Raw genomic sequence first — 17,027 nt, 5'->3', positions numbered from 1 at the left:
ATTTTTAAATGAGTTTTATTTGACTTCATTTTGAGACATATAGCGAGCTTGGAAGGCTACACTATCCTTGCCTAACGGGAGTTTGTTTCGTCTTTAGAACTCTCTATTCAAATTCAGTACCGCTTGCCACGACGAAATGTTTGACAAGTTCGTCTTAACTACAGTCTCTTTCTCATCGTCGATGTGCTTGTTTTAATGCCTCCAACTTCGAGAAATCAACGTGCAAATAAAAAGGTACAAAGAACTCCTTATGAAAGACATGGGTCGGGTAATAACCGTCCCTATTTTTCGGCTTTGAAGGCCACATTTGCCTCAATTTTACGACCATTCACCTCGAGCTGGTCTAGCAATGCTGAAGCCGAAACGTCTAATAATAAGAGAGCTTCGAGAAGTCTTTTGGATCCCGAATTGAATCCCCATTATTTGGGACGAACTCCGTAAGTACAGTAGTAAGGAAAGGAAGATTCCTATTTTGAAAGACATTCTTTGGTTTATTCTTCAGGTTTCTGTTTACTAATCGTATACAGTCATATCGTACGCATAAACAACCGTAGTCATATTCGCACACTTGATGGAGTCGAAGGAAAGTCAAGCGAAAGTGATTTACCATTAAAACAAAATACCCAAATTGCTGTAGAAAACAAATATCCCGTTCGTAGAGACAGCAAACAATTAGATTTTCAGCCCTTAAAGCAGCATCAGTTTGCTTCTGAACGTAAACTACACCCCCCACCATTAACTTCTTCTTCTGCGGCCTTGCTTGATATTTTGCGCTCCATTCGAACAAACCCTGGTGCTGGAGATCTTTCGCGCTCAATCGATCCATCCCAAAAGTCCACAGGTCATCGAAGCGAACAGAAAATTCCTTCTCGTCGTAATGAGCGTCGTTCTTCTTCTTCCAAGAGAGAACGTCCACAGAGCCCGGATTCAGAATTTACAAATTTTGATGCCGATAAAAATGATGACCAAATAAGACCTAGCTATTCTTCAACTGAACAACCTTCATCAACTCGCGAGATGGATCAGCCTAAAGGCGTCGGTCGTACTGAACCATACCCCAAGAAAACAAAAAGGGAGGAGCCGAATGGAAAGTCTCTTAAAGAGTTGAGGAAAGAAAAATTACGTCAAGAGCTAATTCCTATTGTTTACGAAACTCTTGAACGCATCGATTTAAAGAAACAAAAACAAGTTAACGTCGAGGTCCAGACTGAAGAGCAACCTGGTAATCCAAATTCCGTAAATAAACAGGATTTCGTTTCTCAGTATGAATATTCCGCTCCTTCAGGCAGTAACAAGAGACGCGTGAGAGCTGCCTTTTCAGCTCTGGATGAGGATTTAGACGAGCTTTTTGACAAGGACGAAGACAGTGCATTATCCGTTTCTACCTCTCATTCAACGAAAAAGCATGAACCTTTTATTGCAGGTTCTGATAAGAAGCCTCCTAAGACTTTGCTTCCTCGATCAGGCCCTACTTTCGAACAACTTCAATCTTCGTTGTCACCAAAACGAACACAGCCTACTTTACAGGAATCAGCTATAGCTTTACCGACTGATATTCCCGGAACCTCCGAGAAGGATACTAATACACCTAAGACATCTGACTCTGCTACACAAATTTCATCTAAACGAGAAGGATCCCAACCCGCTGACGCTTTAAAAAGATTTGCTATAATGTCAGAAAAGAATGATACCGCTAAACTTCCAGAGAGTTCGTCCGGTAATATACCAAAATTTGAGTTTAAACCAGTTACTAAAAATGCTGAAGATGAAAATAAAGATAAAGACAACGATGGACAAAATAAATCTGCAGGATTTTCTTTTGGTAACTTGTCTGATAGCTCCAACAAGACGTTTGGTCAAACTACCCTCCCAGCCGAAAAACCTTCGGTTCCCCAAAAACCTTTCACTTTCGGACAACCAGCTGAGAAGGATTCATCTCAACAAACTGTTGAGGCCCCAAAGCTTTCCTTTAATTTTAAAGCAGCTCAAACTGACGAAAGCAAGCAGGCTCCCGCTCCCTCGTTTAACTTCGGCCAGAAGTCTGAGGAAAAAGAACCAAAAGAAGATAACAAAGCTTCATTCAGTTTTGGCCTTCCTTCTCAGCAACAGCTACCTAAGTCTGCCACACCGTCTTTTACGTTCGGTGAGGCAAGTGGAAATAAGTCGGCAGAAAGCTCTTCTAAATCTCCATTTAGTTTTGGCCAGCTTCCATCTAGTAAGAAGACAGATGAATTACAAGATAAACTTGCTGATTCCACATCGGTTGGCAAAAAAGACTCTGACGTTCCCAAGTTAAATTTCACTTTCGGGCAACAGTCTGAGAAGAAGGAACCCTCTAATCCAAAACCTGCATTTTCTTTTGGTCAATCAGGTACGGCAGCCTCCTTGCAATCGCCTGAATTTAGTTTTAATAAACCAAGTACAGACCAAAAAGATGCTGGTAGTACAAGTGGACCTTTTGCGAACGCTGCCCCTGCAATGAAAACAGAAACTCCGAAATTTAGTTTCGGACAAACAGCTGTACAAAACAATACTCGTCCAAAGAATGGAGAAGAAAAGAATGAGCAAGTACCAAAACCGGCATTTTCATTTGGACAAAGTCTTAAGACAGATGAAAAGAGTGAAACGGCAAAACCTTCTTTCAGTTTTGGAACGTCTTCTTCGAAGGATGAAAACAAAGAATCAACTGTTCCCACGACCGATACGAATACTATGAAACCTGCGTTTAGTTTTGGTCAATCAGGGGGCTTAACAACATCAACTGCAAATAAAGCTGCGTTTAGTTTTGGAGGCCCCCAGAAGAAGGATGACGCTACTGAAAATGAAAAGCCTTCTACCTCTATATTTTCATTTTCCAAGCCATCTGAAGATGCAAAGGATAATGCTAATCTATCTAACAAAACTGCTTCAGAAGCAAAGCCAGCTACTCCCATATTTTCTTTTGGTTCTAATACAACTCCGAGTGCCTTAAATCCTACTGAGAAACAGTCTCCTTTTTCCACTGGCATTCCCGGTTCTACTACGAACACTTTGGCAATAAACAAAGAAAACACGGGTCCTTTTGGCAAAACAGAACCTAATGAACAAGAGAAGACTAAACCCTTTATTCCTGTATCTACTGAAAAGCCTTTCTCATTTTCCAAAACAGAAGAACCTCAAGAGAAACAGACGACTGCTCCACCAGCTACCCCGTTTACGTTTGGTTCTGTTGCCAATCCCCCTACTAGTGCCTTTGGTTCAGGCCCATCTAACACGGCCATTGGCGATAATGGAGGTCTTCAAAGTTCTGCATTCTCTTTTAATAACAATAACAGTGGTAGTGCACCAGGATTTGGAATGTCGAATACAGCAAGTACAAAACCACCTAAGACTAGTAACACCTCGGCGCCGTCCGCTTTTGGAAGTAGTTTATCGCAACCCAACACTCAACCCGCTGGGGCTTTTGGGTCAACTGCATTTGGAAATTTAAATTCCCCATTCGCTTCCCAGCCAAATACAGATTCTAATGGTCCAAATCCAGGAAGCGGTTTCGGTAACGTAACTCAAGCCCCTTCAACAGGCTTTACATTCGGAGCCTCTGGTAACACTATTCCTTCTGCTTTCGGGGCAGCTAAGCCTAGTGGATTTAACACCAATATCGGTAACACGACACCGTCTTTCAATTTTGGTTCGCCTCAGCCCTCCAATCCACCCAACGCAGGATTCTCGTTTGGTGGAACCGGCACGCCTGCGTTCAGTGCTGGTTCCAGTGCTGCACAGTCTCCAGCTCCTCAACCTCAAGGCGGTATACAGTTTAATTTGGGATCTACTAATGAACAACCTAACCCTCCGGCTGGACGAAAGATTGCAGTTCCTCGAAGCAGAAGAAAACGCTAGAATGAAATTTTATAAGTTAATTGAATGACATGGGTATTTAGGATAGAGAAATAAAGCTATAGAAGTTTATTTACAGAATCATTTAGAAAGTAAAACTCTAAGAGAACATTAAGATATTGTTACTACCCAAAACCTATTTAAACCTAATACCAATGCGTTTTCCATTATTTACTTTTTACCCTTGACTTTAGTTTTTGTCATTCTATCCTTCTTAGTCTTTTTATATGAACGGGGCATCTCCTCTTTTTCTAATTCCTTTTTCCTCTTAGCCAGCGACTGTTTATTTGGCTTTTCAGAAGCTTGAGCTGATAAAGTTAGTAAAAAAACTTTTTCAATTAGAACATACCTTTGGAAGCCTTCTTTTGTTTTTCACTTTGGAACCACGTACGAGCTGGTCTGGAACGAATTTCATCACTATGCTTGATGATATTCTCTCCCTTCTTTAAATCACGTTCAGCAATTTTGATCTAATGCATTAGTACTTCTCTTTCCAAGCTTAAAATAAAATCATACCTCTCTCTCTTGCTTTTCTTCGTTAGTAACCTTGTCGACCACTTCTTCCAAATCTTTAATTTGCTTTCCGTAAGACTCCACTTTCTCAAATTCGAGGTTACGGCTAACTACCTTAGTATTCTGAGCTGCGGAAGTTTTAAACACATCCTTGATTACTTTTCGGTCACCTTCACCAGCAAGGGTTACAGCTCGTCCACTACGGCCAGCACGAGCAGTACGTCCAACACGATGAAGGTATATCTCGTGTGAAGAAGGAGCTTCGTAATTAATTACAACCTCGATGCCCTTAATATCAATACCACGGGAAGCAACGTCTGTAGCCAGCAAATAATTGCATTTACCATCTCGGAAATCCTCTAACGCGCGTATACGCTGTTCTTGGGACAAAGAGCCATGAATTTCGGCCGCACTCAAAGACAGTAGTCCAAAAATAATTCTCATTCTATGTGCAAAGACTTTGCTTCGGAAAAAGATGATGGTCTTCTTATGGAACAATGTCTTGCACAAGTAAACGAGCATGGCTGGACGAAGGTTTTCACGTTGTGGACGAACCCGGATAAATTCTTGGGTAAGTTGCTTAGCTGTCGATTTTTTAGCATCTACGAAAAGACGAACTGGTCTATTTAAAGAAAGACGAATTAAGTCGTCTACTTTGTCCGTCATTGTAGCCGAAAACAGCATTGTTTGTCGAGACTTAGGACAGGAATTGATAATTTCATTCAATTCATCAGCGAAGCCATCGTCAAGCATTCGATCAGCCTCGTCCATAACCATAATTTCAATATGCTCAACTGTAAAACCTTGGGAATTTCTCATGTGATCGATGAAACGACCAGGGGTTGCAATTATAATATCTGGTCGATTGCGAAGTTCTTGCTCCTGTTGCTTCAAAGATAAACCACCAACACACAAGCATGAAACGATATCGGTAAAGGCAGCAATCTTTGTTGCTACACTATGACATTGAATACCAAGCTCACGAGTAGGGACCAATACCAATACTCTTGAGGTCGGTATTTTTTTAGGGCGATAGAGCAAACGTTCTAGAATAGGGACAATGAATGCAGCTGTCTTACCACTACCAGTAATGGCAGCACCAACAATATCTTTTCCAAGAAGAGCAACGGGGATTGTTTTTGCTTGAATTTGAGTAGGTTCTTCAAAACCCATTTTGGAAAGACCCTTCAAAATAGGTCGAGACAGGTTCATTGCTTGGAAAGAGGCTTGCATCTTTATATCAGCACTATCTTTGTCTCCTTCAGAGAAATAAGCGTTCTTTTTAGCAACTTCCTGTTCGTCTTCTTCATCAGATGAAGATGCCTCAGCGTTTAGGTCTTCAGCACCATCCTGCAAAGGTGCAAAGGAAGGAACAGGTTCCGTAATATCATCGTCTTCAGATTCCTCTTCTTCAGAATCAGATTTCTCAGATGGTTTTGCCCCAGTACCGAAACCATCGGCGGCCAAATCTTCATCGTCTGAGTGCAGGCTAATCTCCTCTTCCTCATCCTTCTCTTCAGTGGGATTTTTCTTCGTTTCTTCGTCTTCATTTTGGATATTTTGAATCCGATTGCGTTCGATAATTGCATCCAAATTGACTACATTCGAATCATCACGGTAACCAGATTTTGCGGAAAGATCGAAATCCCAATTCGAGTCTTCCTCAGTAACAACACCTTGGTTTACGTCCGTCTCAAATGCAAAATCATTGCTAAATTCACCTTCATCATCCTTTTCCTTCTGCTTCTTCGATTTTTTCTTAGGGGTCTTCAATGGAGCTTTGTTTCCATCTTCCACGACATCAACATCGTTGTCATCGTACTGAATGTCGTCCTCCGAATCATCTATAGTTAAAATAAAATCGTCCTGGACCTTCATTGTAAAAGGCTGGAATAAGTAGGAGCAGTTCGCACTTGGCTCTTAGTACATTCAATGTTTGCCATCCAGGTGAAAAGACATTAACGACCTGGTGTGCATCTTTGAAGTATCATTATTTGTTTTACGTTGCGTAACAAAGATCGTAATTTACAATCGCTAAGAGGAAACGTCAAAATTAAGCAACTTTTTAGCGATCAAATATTTAATACAGTCAAGCTTTCATGAATTGCTCATTTTAATGTAAATTCAAGTAATTCACTTATTAGCATGTTTATTATCTAATTTTAAAAACACATAAATCTAGTTATAGAATGGTTGGATGTACGGTTAGTATTGGTTGATGACACTCTTTATAAAACAAAAAACTCCAATAGGGGTAAGTGCGAATCATATACAGGTACAAAACTATATGTACATATTTATTTATTCTCTAAAGCAGAACAACTCAGGATATTTCATGATATTTGTATTAAAATACTCAGAAATTCGGAATTCTGTAAAGCGAAGATATCATAATAAGGTATCTTTAGGATAATTATATTACTATAGAGAAGAATTATAACTATGCGAGTTTAATGAAGGGACCGTCGGATTAGCTAGCAAACACCAAAACCTTTGGCAGCGTTCGTAATTTGTTGAAATTGAATTAGCATTTTTCTTCTGCATGTATATTTAGAAAATCCTTTAGGTTTCTTTATGATATGAATCCATCACCGGAAAATTCCGGAGATTTTGAAAGGACATTCAACAATTTTAATAAAATCTATACGGAAAGCAATTCCAAAGAACCTAGGAATGCTGAATTTAATGATTATATAGACTACAATTCGAATATTTCCTCTGGAAACGGTTATGATGCGTATCCTTCGTATGCCACGATGAATTCCCAGGAATCTCAATATCCTTCTGTCGATAATCCGGGTTATCTACCTTACAACATTCCTAAAGATGATAATGTAATGATGGCTGATGATATTTTGGAAAATTCCAAGTATCACACTGATACATACGGATTCGATGGTAAAAACTTTGGAAGTCGTCTTGAAATGGATGACTCTTTCACGGATGCTCAATGGGCACATCTTGCTGGTAAGCAACAGCATCCTTTAGAACCTCGTGAAGTTCCATTTCCTGTTACGGATCCCTTGAATCCGAAGATTGAAATGAATCAGTTTGCTAATATCGCGGCTGTTCTTCGATATCGTGGAGTTTATAATGCAAAAAAAACAGCGTTTGTAATTTTGGACAGCAAAGGAAAAGAATTTGCGTCTAGTACCTGGGAAAAGATTGCTTCGCGAGCAGAAAAAGTTGCTCAAGTTATACGCGACAAGAGTGGCTTGTTTAGAAGTGATAGAGTTGCCCTCATGTATCGCGATAGTGAAGCTATTGATTTTATTGTTTCTCTTTTTGGGTGTTTTATTGCCGGGGTAGTAGCAGTACCTGTAAACCATTTTGATGATTATAATGAACTAACCTCTATTTTTACTACCACCGGCACTCGATTAGCTTTGACTACCGATGCCAATTTAAAGAGTTTCCAAAGGGATCTAAACGCCAAAAAGTTACATTGGCCAAAAAATGTAGAGTGGTGGAAAACGAATGAGTTTGGTGGATTTCATTTCAGAAAAAAAGGTGATTTACCGCCCTTACAAGTTCCAGATCTTGCCTATATTGAATTTTCAAGGTCACCACTAGGCGAACTGCATGGTGTAGTCATATCGCATCGAACTATCTTGCATCAGATGAACTGCTTTGCTGCTAGTCTTTCTACTGCTCCTGCTTATGATTCGGATAAGATGGACTATTTATCTATGGATCGTGAATACTTTGAAGGTGTAAGTAAGGCTGGTTTATTTTTGACGTATCTTGACTTACGGCAAGCCATTGGCTTGATTCTTGGTGTTTTACATACCGTTTTTTCTGGTTACACTACCGTTTGGTGTCCTCAGAGTGCTGTTTTTGTGCCTGGATTATGGGCGAACCTTGCCACGCGCTATCGTGCCAACTATATGTTGACTGATTACGCTGGCTTAAAAGCAATAGCTTATAATTATCAAAATGATCCAAAGGCCACTCTTGGTTTTAGTAAAAAGCAGCCCGTCGATCTCTCAACATTGAGAATGTGCATGGTCGACTGCCTTAATGTTGACTGTGAATTTCAGGAGATTGTATCGGATAGATGGTTGAAACCATTAGGTAATCATAATTCCCGTGCAACCCTAGTGCCTCTTTTGTGCCTTCCGGAACACGGTGGTATGGTCATCTCTATGAAGGACTGGGTAGGTGGAGAGGAATTTATGTCTCCTAGAGGTTTTCAAGTTCCTCGTACTTCCGAAAATGAGATTGCAGAGGTGTTATTGGATAAAGAAGCATTGAAGCTTAATGAAGTTGTTGTTTTGGCGGAAGACGAGAAAGCCCGTCGGCAATCGAAACACCCTAGTACTATTCGACTTGGTGCATTTTGGTATCCTTTTGTTGATGCAACTTTAGCAATTGTTGATCCAGAAACTGAAGTGTTGTGCATCCCTAATGTGGTTGGTGAAATCTGGGTCGATTCTCCTTCATTGTCAGGCGGTTTTTTTGCATTACCTAAACAAACTGAAGCTATATTTCATGCTAAAACTTATTTTATATCCTCTGATACTTTTGAGCCAGTTGCTTCAAATCAAGAATTTTTGCGAACGGGATTGTTAGGATTTGTCCATAAAGGTAAAATTTATGTTCTAGGCTTGTATGAGGATCGTCTTCAACAAAAGGTTGAATGGGTTGATAATGGAAAACAGGATACAATATTCTTTCATCATTATACATCTCATTTAGTTACTACTATCATGAGAACTGTAACTAAAGTTTTTGATTGCTCGACCTTTGACATTTATGTAAACAGCGAGCATCTGCCTGTCGTTTTGTTAGAGAGTCCAGCGGCAAGTGTACCAGCTGATACTTCTGGTACTCAATTTTTGTTGAATTATGATATGCTGAGTCAAATAACCGCGGAATGTATTGAGTGTCTATTGGAGTATCATCAGGTTCGTGTCTACTGTGTACTGATTTGCGCTCCTTTCACGTTGCCAAGAGTAACTAAGAATGGTCGGCAGGAAATCGGAAATATGATGTGTCGAAGAGCCTTTGAGCATGGTACACTACCGTTTGTTTTTGTAAAATTTGCCGTTGAGCGCGCTGTACTTAATCTTCCAGTTGGAGAAGATGCCATTGATGGTATTTGGTCAAATTACGCTAGTAATCTTCGGCAAAATCTTCTTCTTGATCAAGAACTACAATATAGTGGCTATATCGAACGTCCAATTCATTTGGATGGGAAGACTTTGGTTAATATGTCTTCGTACAAAAGTATATTGGACATACTTCAACTTCGTGTAAAAGAGAATGCTGATGATATAGCATATATTACTATAGATGGACGTGGACGCGAGGGAAAAAACATAACTTGGAGAAAATTTGATCAAAGGGTTGCGACTGTAATTCGATATTTGCAAAAGAAGAAATATCTCAAGGCTGGAAGAGTTGTTGTGCTAATGTATACACATTCTGAAGACTATGTGTATGCATTGTATGCTTGTTTTTATTTGGGCTTAATTCCTATTCCTGTTCCTCCGTTGGATAATACTCGGTTATCCGAAGACGTCCCAGCTTTCTTATTCCTCAACAAGCAATATTATGTTAGTGCAGTGTTGCTAAATTCTGAAGCCGATATGGCAATTAGAGGGAAAAACGCTTCACAGCATCTCAAGCAGTCTGCTATGGCCGCTAAGGTGATTCTTCCTTCGTTTATAGTCACCTCTAAGCTAAGCAAACAAACAAAGAGCATTAAAGAGTTAGGTGTAACTTTAGATCCTGTATGTTTGGATCCTGCATTTCCTGCACTGGTATCAGCTCACTGGTCTCCAGATCACAAATTAACTTTAACAGCTTACAATCATGAAACATTGCTCTCTTCATGTCAAATTCAGAAAGAAACTTGTCAGATGACACATAAAAGGCCCGTGCTTGGTCATGTACGAAGTATGAGTGGTATAGGTTTTTTGCATACCTGTCTGATGGGCGTGTTTCTGGGAACAACTACATATATGTTATCTCCCTTGGATTTTGCGAATAATCCACTTTTGCTCTTTCATATCATTTCCAAGTATAAAATCAAAGATACTTATGCTACGTTCCAGACACTGAACTATGTTCAAAATATGCAGCCTACTAAATGGCCAAACTTATCCTGCTTAGAAAATTTGATGATACCTCATGATGGCCGAGTTAATGCCTTTTACATCTCCGAATTGCAGAAATTTTTCATGAAATTTGGACTAAGTCCGTATGCTTTTAGTATTGTATATAGCAGTTGTCTCAATTCTTTTGTTACTACAAGGTCTTACATGGGAGCTACTCCTACGAAATACTGTGTTGATCTTCGTGCTCTTCGCCATGGGTTAGTACAGCCTTGTGATTCTGAAGATAAAACTTATGCACTACCACTCTTGGACTCGGGAATGGTTCCGATATCCACTCAAGTCGCCATTGTAAATCCTGACACTAGGGAACTCTGTCGTTTGGGCGAATATGGTGAAATTTGGGTTCGTTCTAGTTCTAATGCCATTTCATTTTTCCAGTCTAGTGACCCAGTTGATATGATGAGATTCAATGCTTCTTGTGATAACGAATCCATCGGTAATGGCCAATATGTTCGTACTGGAGATTTGGGATTTCTCCAAATTACGTCTCAGTCTATGGGGCCTGGTAATCCGATTGTTGATATGCAGCTCCTTTACGTTTTAGGACCGATAGGAGAAACGTTTGAGGTGAACGGGTTAAGTCATTTTCCTCCAGATATTGAAGATACAATTGAAAGATCACATCCTCGTATTACACGAGGTGGTTCTGTCGTTTTTCAATCGGGAGGAAACGTTGTCATCGTTGTTGAAGTGATAGGTTATGATTATTTATCTGCGATTGTCCCCGTTATCATCAATAGCATCTTGGATGAGCATCAAATTGTGGTAGACACTGTTGCCTTTACTTCACGAGGGAACTTTCCTCGGTCTCGTTTACGTGAAAAGCAACGAGGCAAGATCCTTGCTTCATGGGTTACTAGAAGACTGCGGACAACACAAATATTTTACATTAGGGGTTCTGCTGATAAATCTCAAGACCCGTATGTTCCTTATATTAGTTCAAATGCTAGTGCAACGCCTTCTATCAGTTCGAAAAATACAAGTCTACGAGTTTTTTGATAATACTTCGCTATGTTTCCCGAGAATGCAAAGATAGCAGAGGATTGATTTATTTAACTCTGCGAAAACACTTTGTATGATTACGCTTTACGACTTTTGAGATTTTGGTTACTATATTTTTGCATGTCATGTATATTTATACACATATTTTTTCAACGCCATTATTGTTTTTTACATACGTCCTTTTTCATTCCCTCTTTTTTCTGTCACTTACACCGTATTTTGCATAGTATCTTATGAAAGAAATTAATAGCTGCAATGTTCGTTTTATTTTTAGTTCAGTATACTTCAAAAATAGATTTCGTTACGGTAGCACTCAATAGTCATTCGCATGTCTATTCCATTACTTAGAGCAATTCTTGTAAAAAGATCAGATGGCGATTTTAAATAACGAGAGATTACAAAATTCATTATAACACCGTACTGAGCTAAATTACAGTAAAGGCTTTAATGAGCTTAATTGAGGCACTTCGTTTTGATAAACAATAAAAAGAACTCGGAATTTATCAAACCAGAACCACTTTGCATTGAGGTTAAAAAAGGTGTTAAAGATGGGTAAAAAAGGAAAAAAAGCCGCGTACGCCGACTGGGAAGATGAACTAGGACAGGATATAAGTGGTCAAAATGAATTTTCTGCTCAAAATGGCGAGGAAATCAACGAAACAGACGAATTGAAAGAAGTCGAGGATTTCAACGCTTCCTCAAACAAAAAGTCAAAGAAGAAGAAGGGCAAAAAGAATCAGGAAGAACAAGCACTTGAAGAAGAAGAGCCCGTTGACGAGGAACAAGTTCCTAGCGGTCCTGTTGAATTGACAGCTGTTACTGAATTAGACGATGATGAATTTGCATACGAAAAGCCCAAGAAGGGGAAGAAGAACAAGAAACAGCAGGTTGTTGAAGAAGAAGAAGAAGAAGAACAGGCTCCTGTTGCTGCTCCCTCTGTTCATATAAAGTCTAAAAAGGAGAAGGAACGTGAAAAAAAAGAGCGTGAAAAGTTGAAGAAGAAACAACAGGGTAAAAAACAACCTTCTTCAAAAGAAGTACCACAAACGCCCTCTGAAGAAGAATTTTCCAAACCAGCTGCTGTTTCGGAATCTGATTCAGCAAAGGGCAAACAAGGGAAGCGTAAAGGACCCAATGTTGCTGCTCTTCAAAAGATGCTCGAAGAAAAGAAAGCCCAAGAAGAAGAAGAACGCAGACAAATAGAAGAGGAAGAGCGATTGGCAGAGGAAGAAAAACGTTTGGCCGAAGAGGAAGAACGCCAAAAGGAAGAGGCTAAAGAAAAGAAGAAAGAAAAAGATAGGAAGAAGAAAGAAGAGCTCAAGGCTCAAGGAAAGTACATTTCCAAAAAGCAAAAAGAGCAACAAGCTCAAGCTCAACGTCGTTTACAACAAATGTTGGATTCAGGCGTTCAAGTCTCTGGTCTTTCCGAGAAAACAAAGAAGTCGAAGCCTGTTTACAACAATAAAAAGAAGTCCAATAAGAGTGGAACATCCTCTTTATCTTCGTCTGGCATAATTGAGCCCGCTGCTTCCGTTCCAGAATCTCCTGCTCGTCCTGAAGAGTCTAAACCTGTGGAAGAAACCGAGAAAGAAAAGAAGGAAGAAGATGATGCTGTCTTTGACGACTGGGAAGCCGCTTTGGAACAACCAGAACCAGAGCAAAAGTCAGAGCCTGAGCCTGAACCTACCCATGAAGAGGTTAAAGAACAACCTACCGAGGACAACAAAAAATCGGTTGCTCAACAAGATAGCTCTGAATTCCCTGAAGCTGCTCCAGTTGAATCTGAACCTGTCAACAATCTTCGCTCTCCTATTTGCTGTATTCTTGGACACGTTGATACTGGTAAAACTAAATTATTGGATAACTTGCGTCGCAGTCATGTACAAGAAGGAGAAGCGGGTGGTATTACTCAACAGATTGGTGCTACTTACTTCCCTATTGAATCAATTAAGCAAAAGACTGCCGCCGTTAATAAAAAGGGTAAGTTGGAGTTTAACATCCCTGGTTTATTGATTATTGATACACCTGGTCACGAATCTTTTACCAATCTTCGTTCACGTGGTACTTCTCTTTGTAACATTGCTATTCTTGTTATCGATATTATGCACGGTTTAGAGCCTCAGACTATGGAATCCATCCGTCTTTTGCGAGATAATAAAACACCTTTTGTTGTCGCCTTAAACAAGGTTGACCGTCTTTACGGTTGGCATTCGATTAAAGAAAACGGATTTCAAGACAGTTTGTCTAAGCAAAAGAAGGCTATTCAGCGTGAGTTTAGGGATCGAGTTGACAGTATTATTTTGCAGCTTAACGAACAAGGACTCAATGCTGCCCTATATTTCGAAAATAAGAAGATGGGTAGTTACGTTTCACTCGTTCCAACTTCTGCTCAATCAGGTGAAGGTGTTCCTGATTTAGTCGCCCTTTTGGTTGCTTTGACTCAAACTCGTATGTCCGAACGCATTAAGTATATTTCGACTCTTGAATGTACAGTTTTAGAAGTTAAAGTCATTGAGGGTTTGGGTGCCACGATTGATGTCATTCTGTCAAATGGTGTATTGCGAGAAGGTGACCGAATAGTACTTTGTGGTATGGGAGGCCCTATTATTACAACTGTTCGTGCTCTTTTAACTCCCCAACCTATGAAAGAAATGCGTGTCAAATCGGCATATGTGCATCATAAAGAAATTAGAGCTGCAATGGGTGTAAAGATTTGTGCTAATGACCTTGATAAGGCTGTTGCTGGTTCCCGTTTGCTGGTTGCTGGACCTGAGGATGATGAAGAAGACTTGGCTGATGAGCTTATGGGAGACCTCGAAGACTTATTGGGAAGTATAGATACTTCAGGCGTTGGTGTTTCTGTCCAAGCGTCTACTTTGGGTTCTTTAGAGGCATTACTTGAATTTTTGAGACAGATGAAGATTCCCGTCGCATCAGTCAATATTGGACCGGTTTACAAAAAAGATATTATGAAGTGTGCTACCATGGTAGAAAAGGCTAAAGAGTATGCTTTACTTCTTTGCTTTGATGTTAAAGTAGATCATGATGCTGAACTCTTGGCTGACCAATTGGGCATTAAGGTTTTCTCTGCTAATGTAATTTATCATCTTTTCGATGCTTTCACTGCTCATCAAAACAAAATTATGGATCAGAAGCGTGAGGAAAATTCCGATGTTGCTGTTTTCCCTTGCGTGTTGAATACTATTGCTGCGTTCAACAAGCGGGATCCTATTATTTTGGGTGTTGATGTAGTCGAGGGTGTCTTGCGCAAAGGTACACCTATTGTTTCAGTTAAAGGTGCCCCCGGTGAAGAGCCTCAAGTAATTGAATTGGGACGTGTTGTCAGTCTTGAAATGAACCACAAACCTGTTGAAAGAGTTAAGAAGGGTCAAGCTGGTGGTGGTGTCGCCATGAAGCTGGAAGCTGGCGGTGGTTCACAAATACTGTTTGGCCGTCACGTAACAGAATCTGATACCTTGTATTCACATATTACTCGTGAAAGTATTGATGCTTTGAAGGATCCTGCTTTCCGAAATGAGGTTCACAGAGATGAATGGCAATTGATCATTCAACTCAAAAAGGTTTTTGGTATTATCTGATCTGTTTATGTAGGACTGAAATTTTGGATTAGATATGAATTTATGTTGGATGTTGCGAGAATAGCGTTAGTAATTGTAGGTGATTTAAGAATCCCTCATTAAGGAGTATTATAATGGTATCGCGTACTTCAATAAAAGGTAATTCTTATGGCACACTGCTATGAAGAGTTTTGAGAAAATGCGAAATTTTATAACAGACATTCATGATCTAAATAAGCGGTTTTTTATTAAATACCTCGTATGTAATTAAGAAGTATAAGCTTTGGCAAGCCAGTCCAAAGCGATAGCAGCAGTTACTAAATAACCTGTATTGGAATTTGTCTTAAACCAGCTAAAGCAATCCTTCGGGGAGTTCAGGTCTACTTTATATATCATGGAAAACACACGATAAGCAGTTCCAGCAACGCCAATAGTATAGAACAAGGGCCCTTGATTGTTAAATATACCGGCAGTTGTCAACATACTCAATTGAAAAAGAGCAAGGCCAGTTAAAAGTGGTTTGGTATTATCACCATAACGGAGAGCCATAGAGTAAATATTAGCTTTCACATCATCACGTTTATCTTGGTGCGCATATATAGTATCGTACAAGACAATCCACGATACTGTACTTAGATATAGAGGAGCAACGACCGACCAATTCATTAAGGCTTCACCTACTAAAGCAGGCCAACCCATGACGGCACCATATCCGAATGTTAAGCCAAGGACGACTTGTGGATAATAAGTTACCCGCTTCATAGCAGGGTAGATGCAAACAGGGAGGAGAGACGCAATACCCAGTTTAATTGTATAAGGATTAAGCTGTAGAAGAATTCCAAGGCTTGCAGTCAATTGAACACCTAAAACTGATACAGCTTCACGGACGCTAACCAGCTTGTTAGCTAATGGTCTGGATTTGCTACGTTCTACCTTAGCATCCAGATTTCGATCCCAAAGATCATTAACAACACATCCAGCACTTCTCATTAAGAAGGAACCAGCCCCGAAAAGTGCAAGAATTTTGAATACATCGAACAAGTTGCTATTAACAGAGTAAGCGCCCATTAAAATTGACCATGTACACGGACTATACAGCAAAAATGTTCCAGTCGGATTAAAGGCACGTGACAAGTGAGCATACGCATTTATTCTTTGAGATAATTGTGAAAATAGTGGTTTTTTCACTGTTGGTAATTGCTTGATTTTGTCTTGATTAGATTCACTAAAAGAACTATACGCAGAGGTTTGCCGAACAGTAAAAGAATATAAGGACTTTCTTTTATTTAACAATACATATATCGATTGGCATCTTGAAGGAATCAAAGAAGAATAAATTCTGGGAGTAGTCAGAAACATCGTAGTGCCCTCTCAAAAGACGAGGAAAGAAAAGGTTAGAAAGAATGACAAAATCGATTTAGAAATATTATGTAAAATACATAAAATAATTCTGTGTTTCAATTGTTTCGCACAACCACCTTTATTAAAGCTGTGAGCAAGATTAGCTTGCCAAGTGTTGAACTATTAGGAGTCAAAAGGGTGCGAATCTACAAATTATAATAGCAAAGTAAAAGCAATACTACAAATCAATGGCTTTTTCAAATTTAGGGAAAGAATATACTCAATAGAGTGTTTGTTAATTGGTTATGTAAGTGTCTCTCTTGTTTTCGTTTCTTGTTTTTTTTTTTATGAAAAATGTTTTAGTAGTAATACAACCTAAAAAAGTACAGTAAAATATTAAAACCAAGAATATATATCCTAATGATATCTTTAGTGAGGTTAGAATAAGAAATAAAGATAACTTAGTACTCGTTGATCATCTATTTAGAAGGTAATGTCTTTATTAAGCATTGACTATGAGCGCTTGATGTACCGTGAATACGAAAGGTTCAACTTGTTGTTTTCTAATTACCATTGTTAAGTGATGGTGCAGTTCAAA

The 17,027-nt window shown here is 39.5% G+C and overlaps 5 protein-coding genes across 5 annotated transcripts; 3 read left to right on the top strand and 2 right to left on the bottom strand.

Moving 5' to 3' along the window:
- Positions 1-91: 91 nt before the first annotated feature.
- On the top strand, positions 92-3,952 carry SOCG_02189 (nucleoporin Nup124). The gene is made up of 2 exons (XM_013160683.1): positions 92-437; positions 528-3,952. The coding sequence occupies exons 1-2, from the start codon at positions 196-198 to the stop codon at positions 3,874-3,876; spliced, it is 3,591 nt and encodes a 1,196-aa protein (XP_013016137.1). The 5' UTR covers positions 92-195; the 3' UTR covers positions 3,877-3,952.
- On the bottom strand, positions 3,923-6,390 carry SOCG_02188 (ATP-dependent RNA helicase Ddx27/Drs1). The gene is made up of 3 exons (XM_013160682.1): positions 4,390-6,390; positions 4,223-4,343; positions 3,923-4,181 (listed from the first exon to the last, which is right to left on the bottom strand). The coding sequence occupies exons 1-3, from the start codon at positions 6,262-6,264 to the stop codon at positions 4,045-4,047; spliced, it is 2,133 nt and encodes a 710-aa protein (XP_013016136.1). The 5' UTR covers positions 6,265-6,390; the 3' UTR covers positions 3,923-4,044.
- Positions 6,391-6,850: 460 nt separating this feature from the next.
- On the top strand, positions 6,851-11,850 carry SOCG_02187 (AMP binding enzyme). The gene has a single exon (XM_013160681.1). It carries the CDS (start codon positions 6,966-6,968, stop codon positions 11,505-11,507), a length of 4,542 nt encoding a protein of 1,513 aa, XP_013016135.1. The 5' UTR covers positions 6,851-6,965; the 3' UTR covers positions 11,508-11,850.
- On the bottom strand, positions 11,811-16,757 carry SOCG_02185 (para-hydroxybenzoate-polyprenyltransferaseCoq2). The gene has a single exon (XM_013160679.1). It carries the CDS (start codon positions 16,445-16,447, stop codon positions 15,356-15,358), a length of 1,092 nt encoding a protein of 363 aa, XP_013016133.1. The 5' UTR covers positions 16,448-16,757; the 3' UTR covers positions 11,811-15,355.
- On the top strand, positions 12,003-15,243 carry SOCG_02186 (translation initiation factor IF2). Its single transcript, XM_013160680.1, has one exon. The coding sequence runs from the start codon at positions 12,059-12,061 to the stop codon at positions 15,107-15,109; it is 3,051 nt and encodes a 1,016-aa protein (XP_013016134.1). The 5' UTR covers positions 12,003-12,058; the 3' UTR covers positions 15,110-15,243.
- Positions 16,758-17,027: the final 270 nt, after the last annotated feature.

This window comes from Schizosaccharomyces octosporus (assembly GCF_000150505.1).
Source record: "Schizosaccharomyces octosporus yFS286 unplaced genomic scaffold supercont6.1, whole genome shotgun sequence".
Lineage (NCBI taxonomy): Eukaryota > Fungi > Ascomycota > Schizosaccharomycetes > Schizosaccharomycetales > Schizosaccharomycetaceae > Schizosaccharomyces > Schizosaccharomyces octosporus.
Note: the sequence above shows the minus strand (reverse complement) of the source record. Positions and strands in the feature narration are given on the sequence as shown.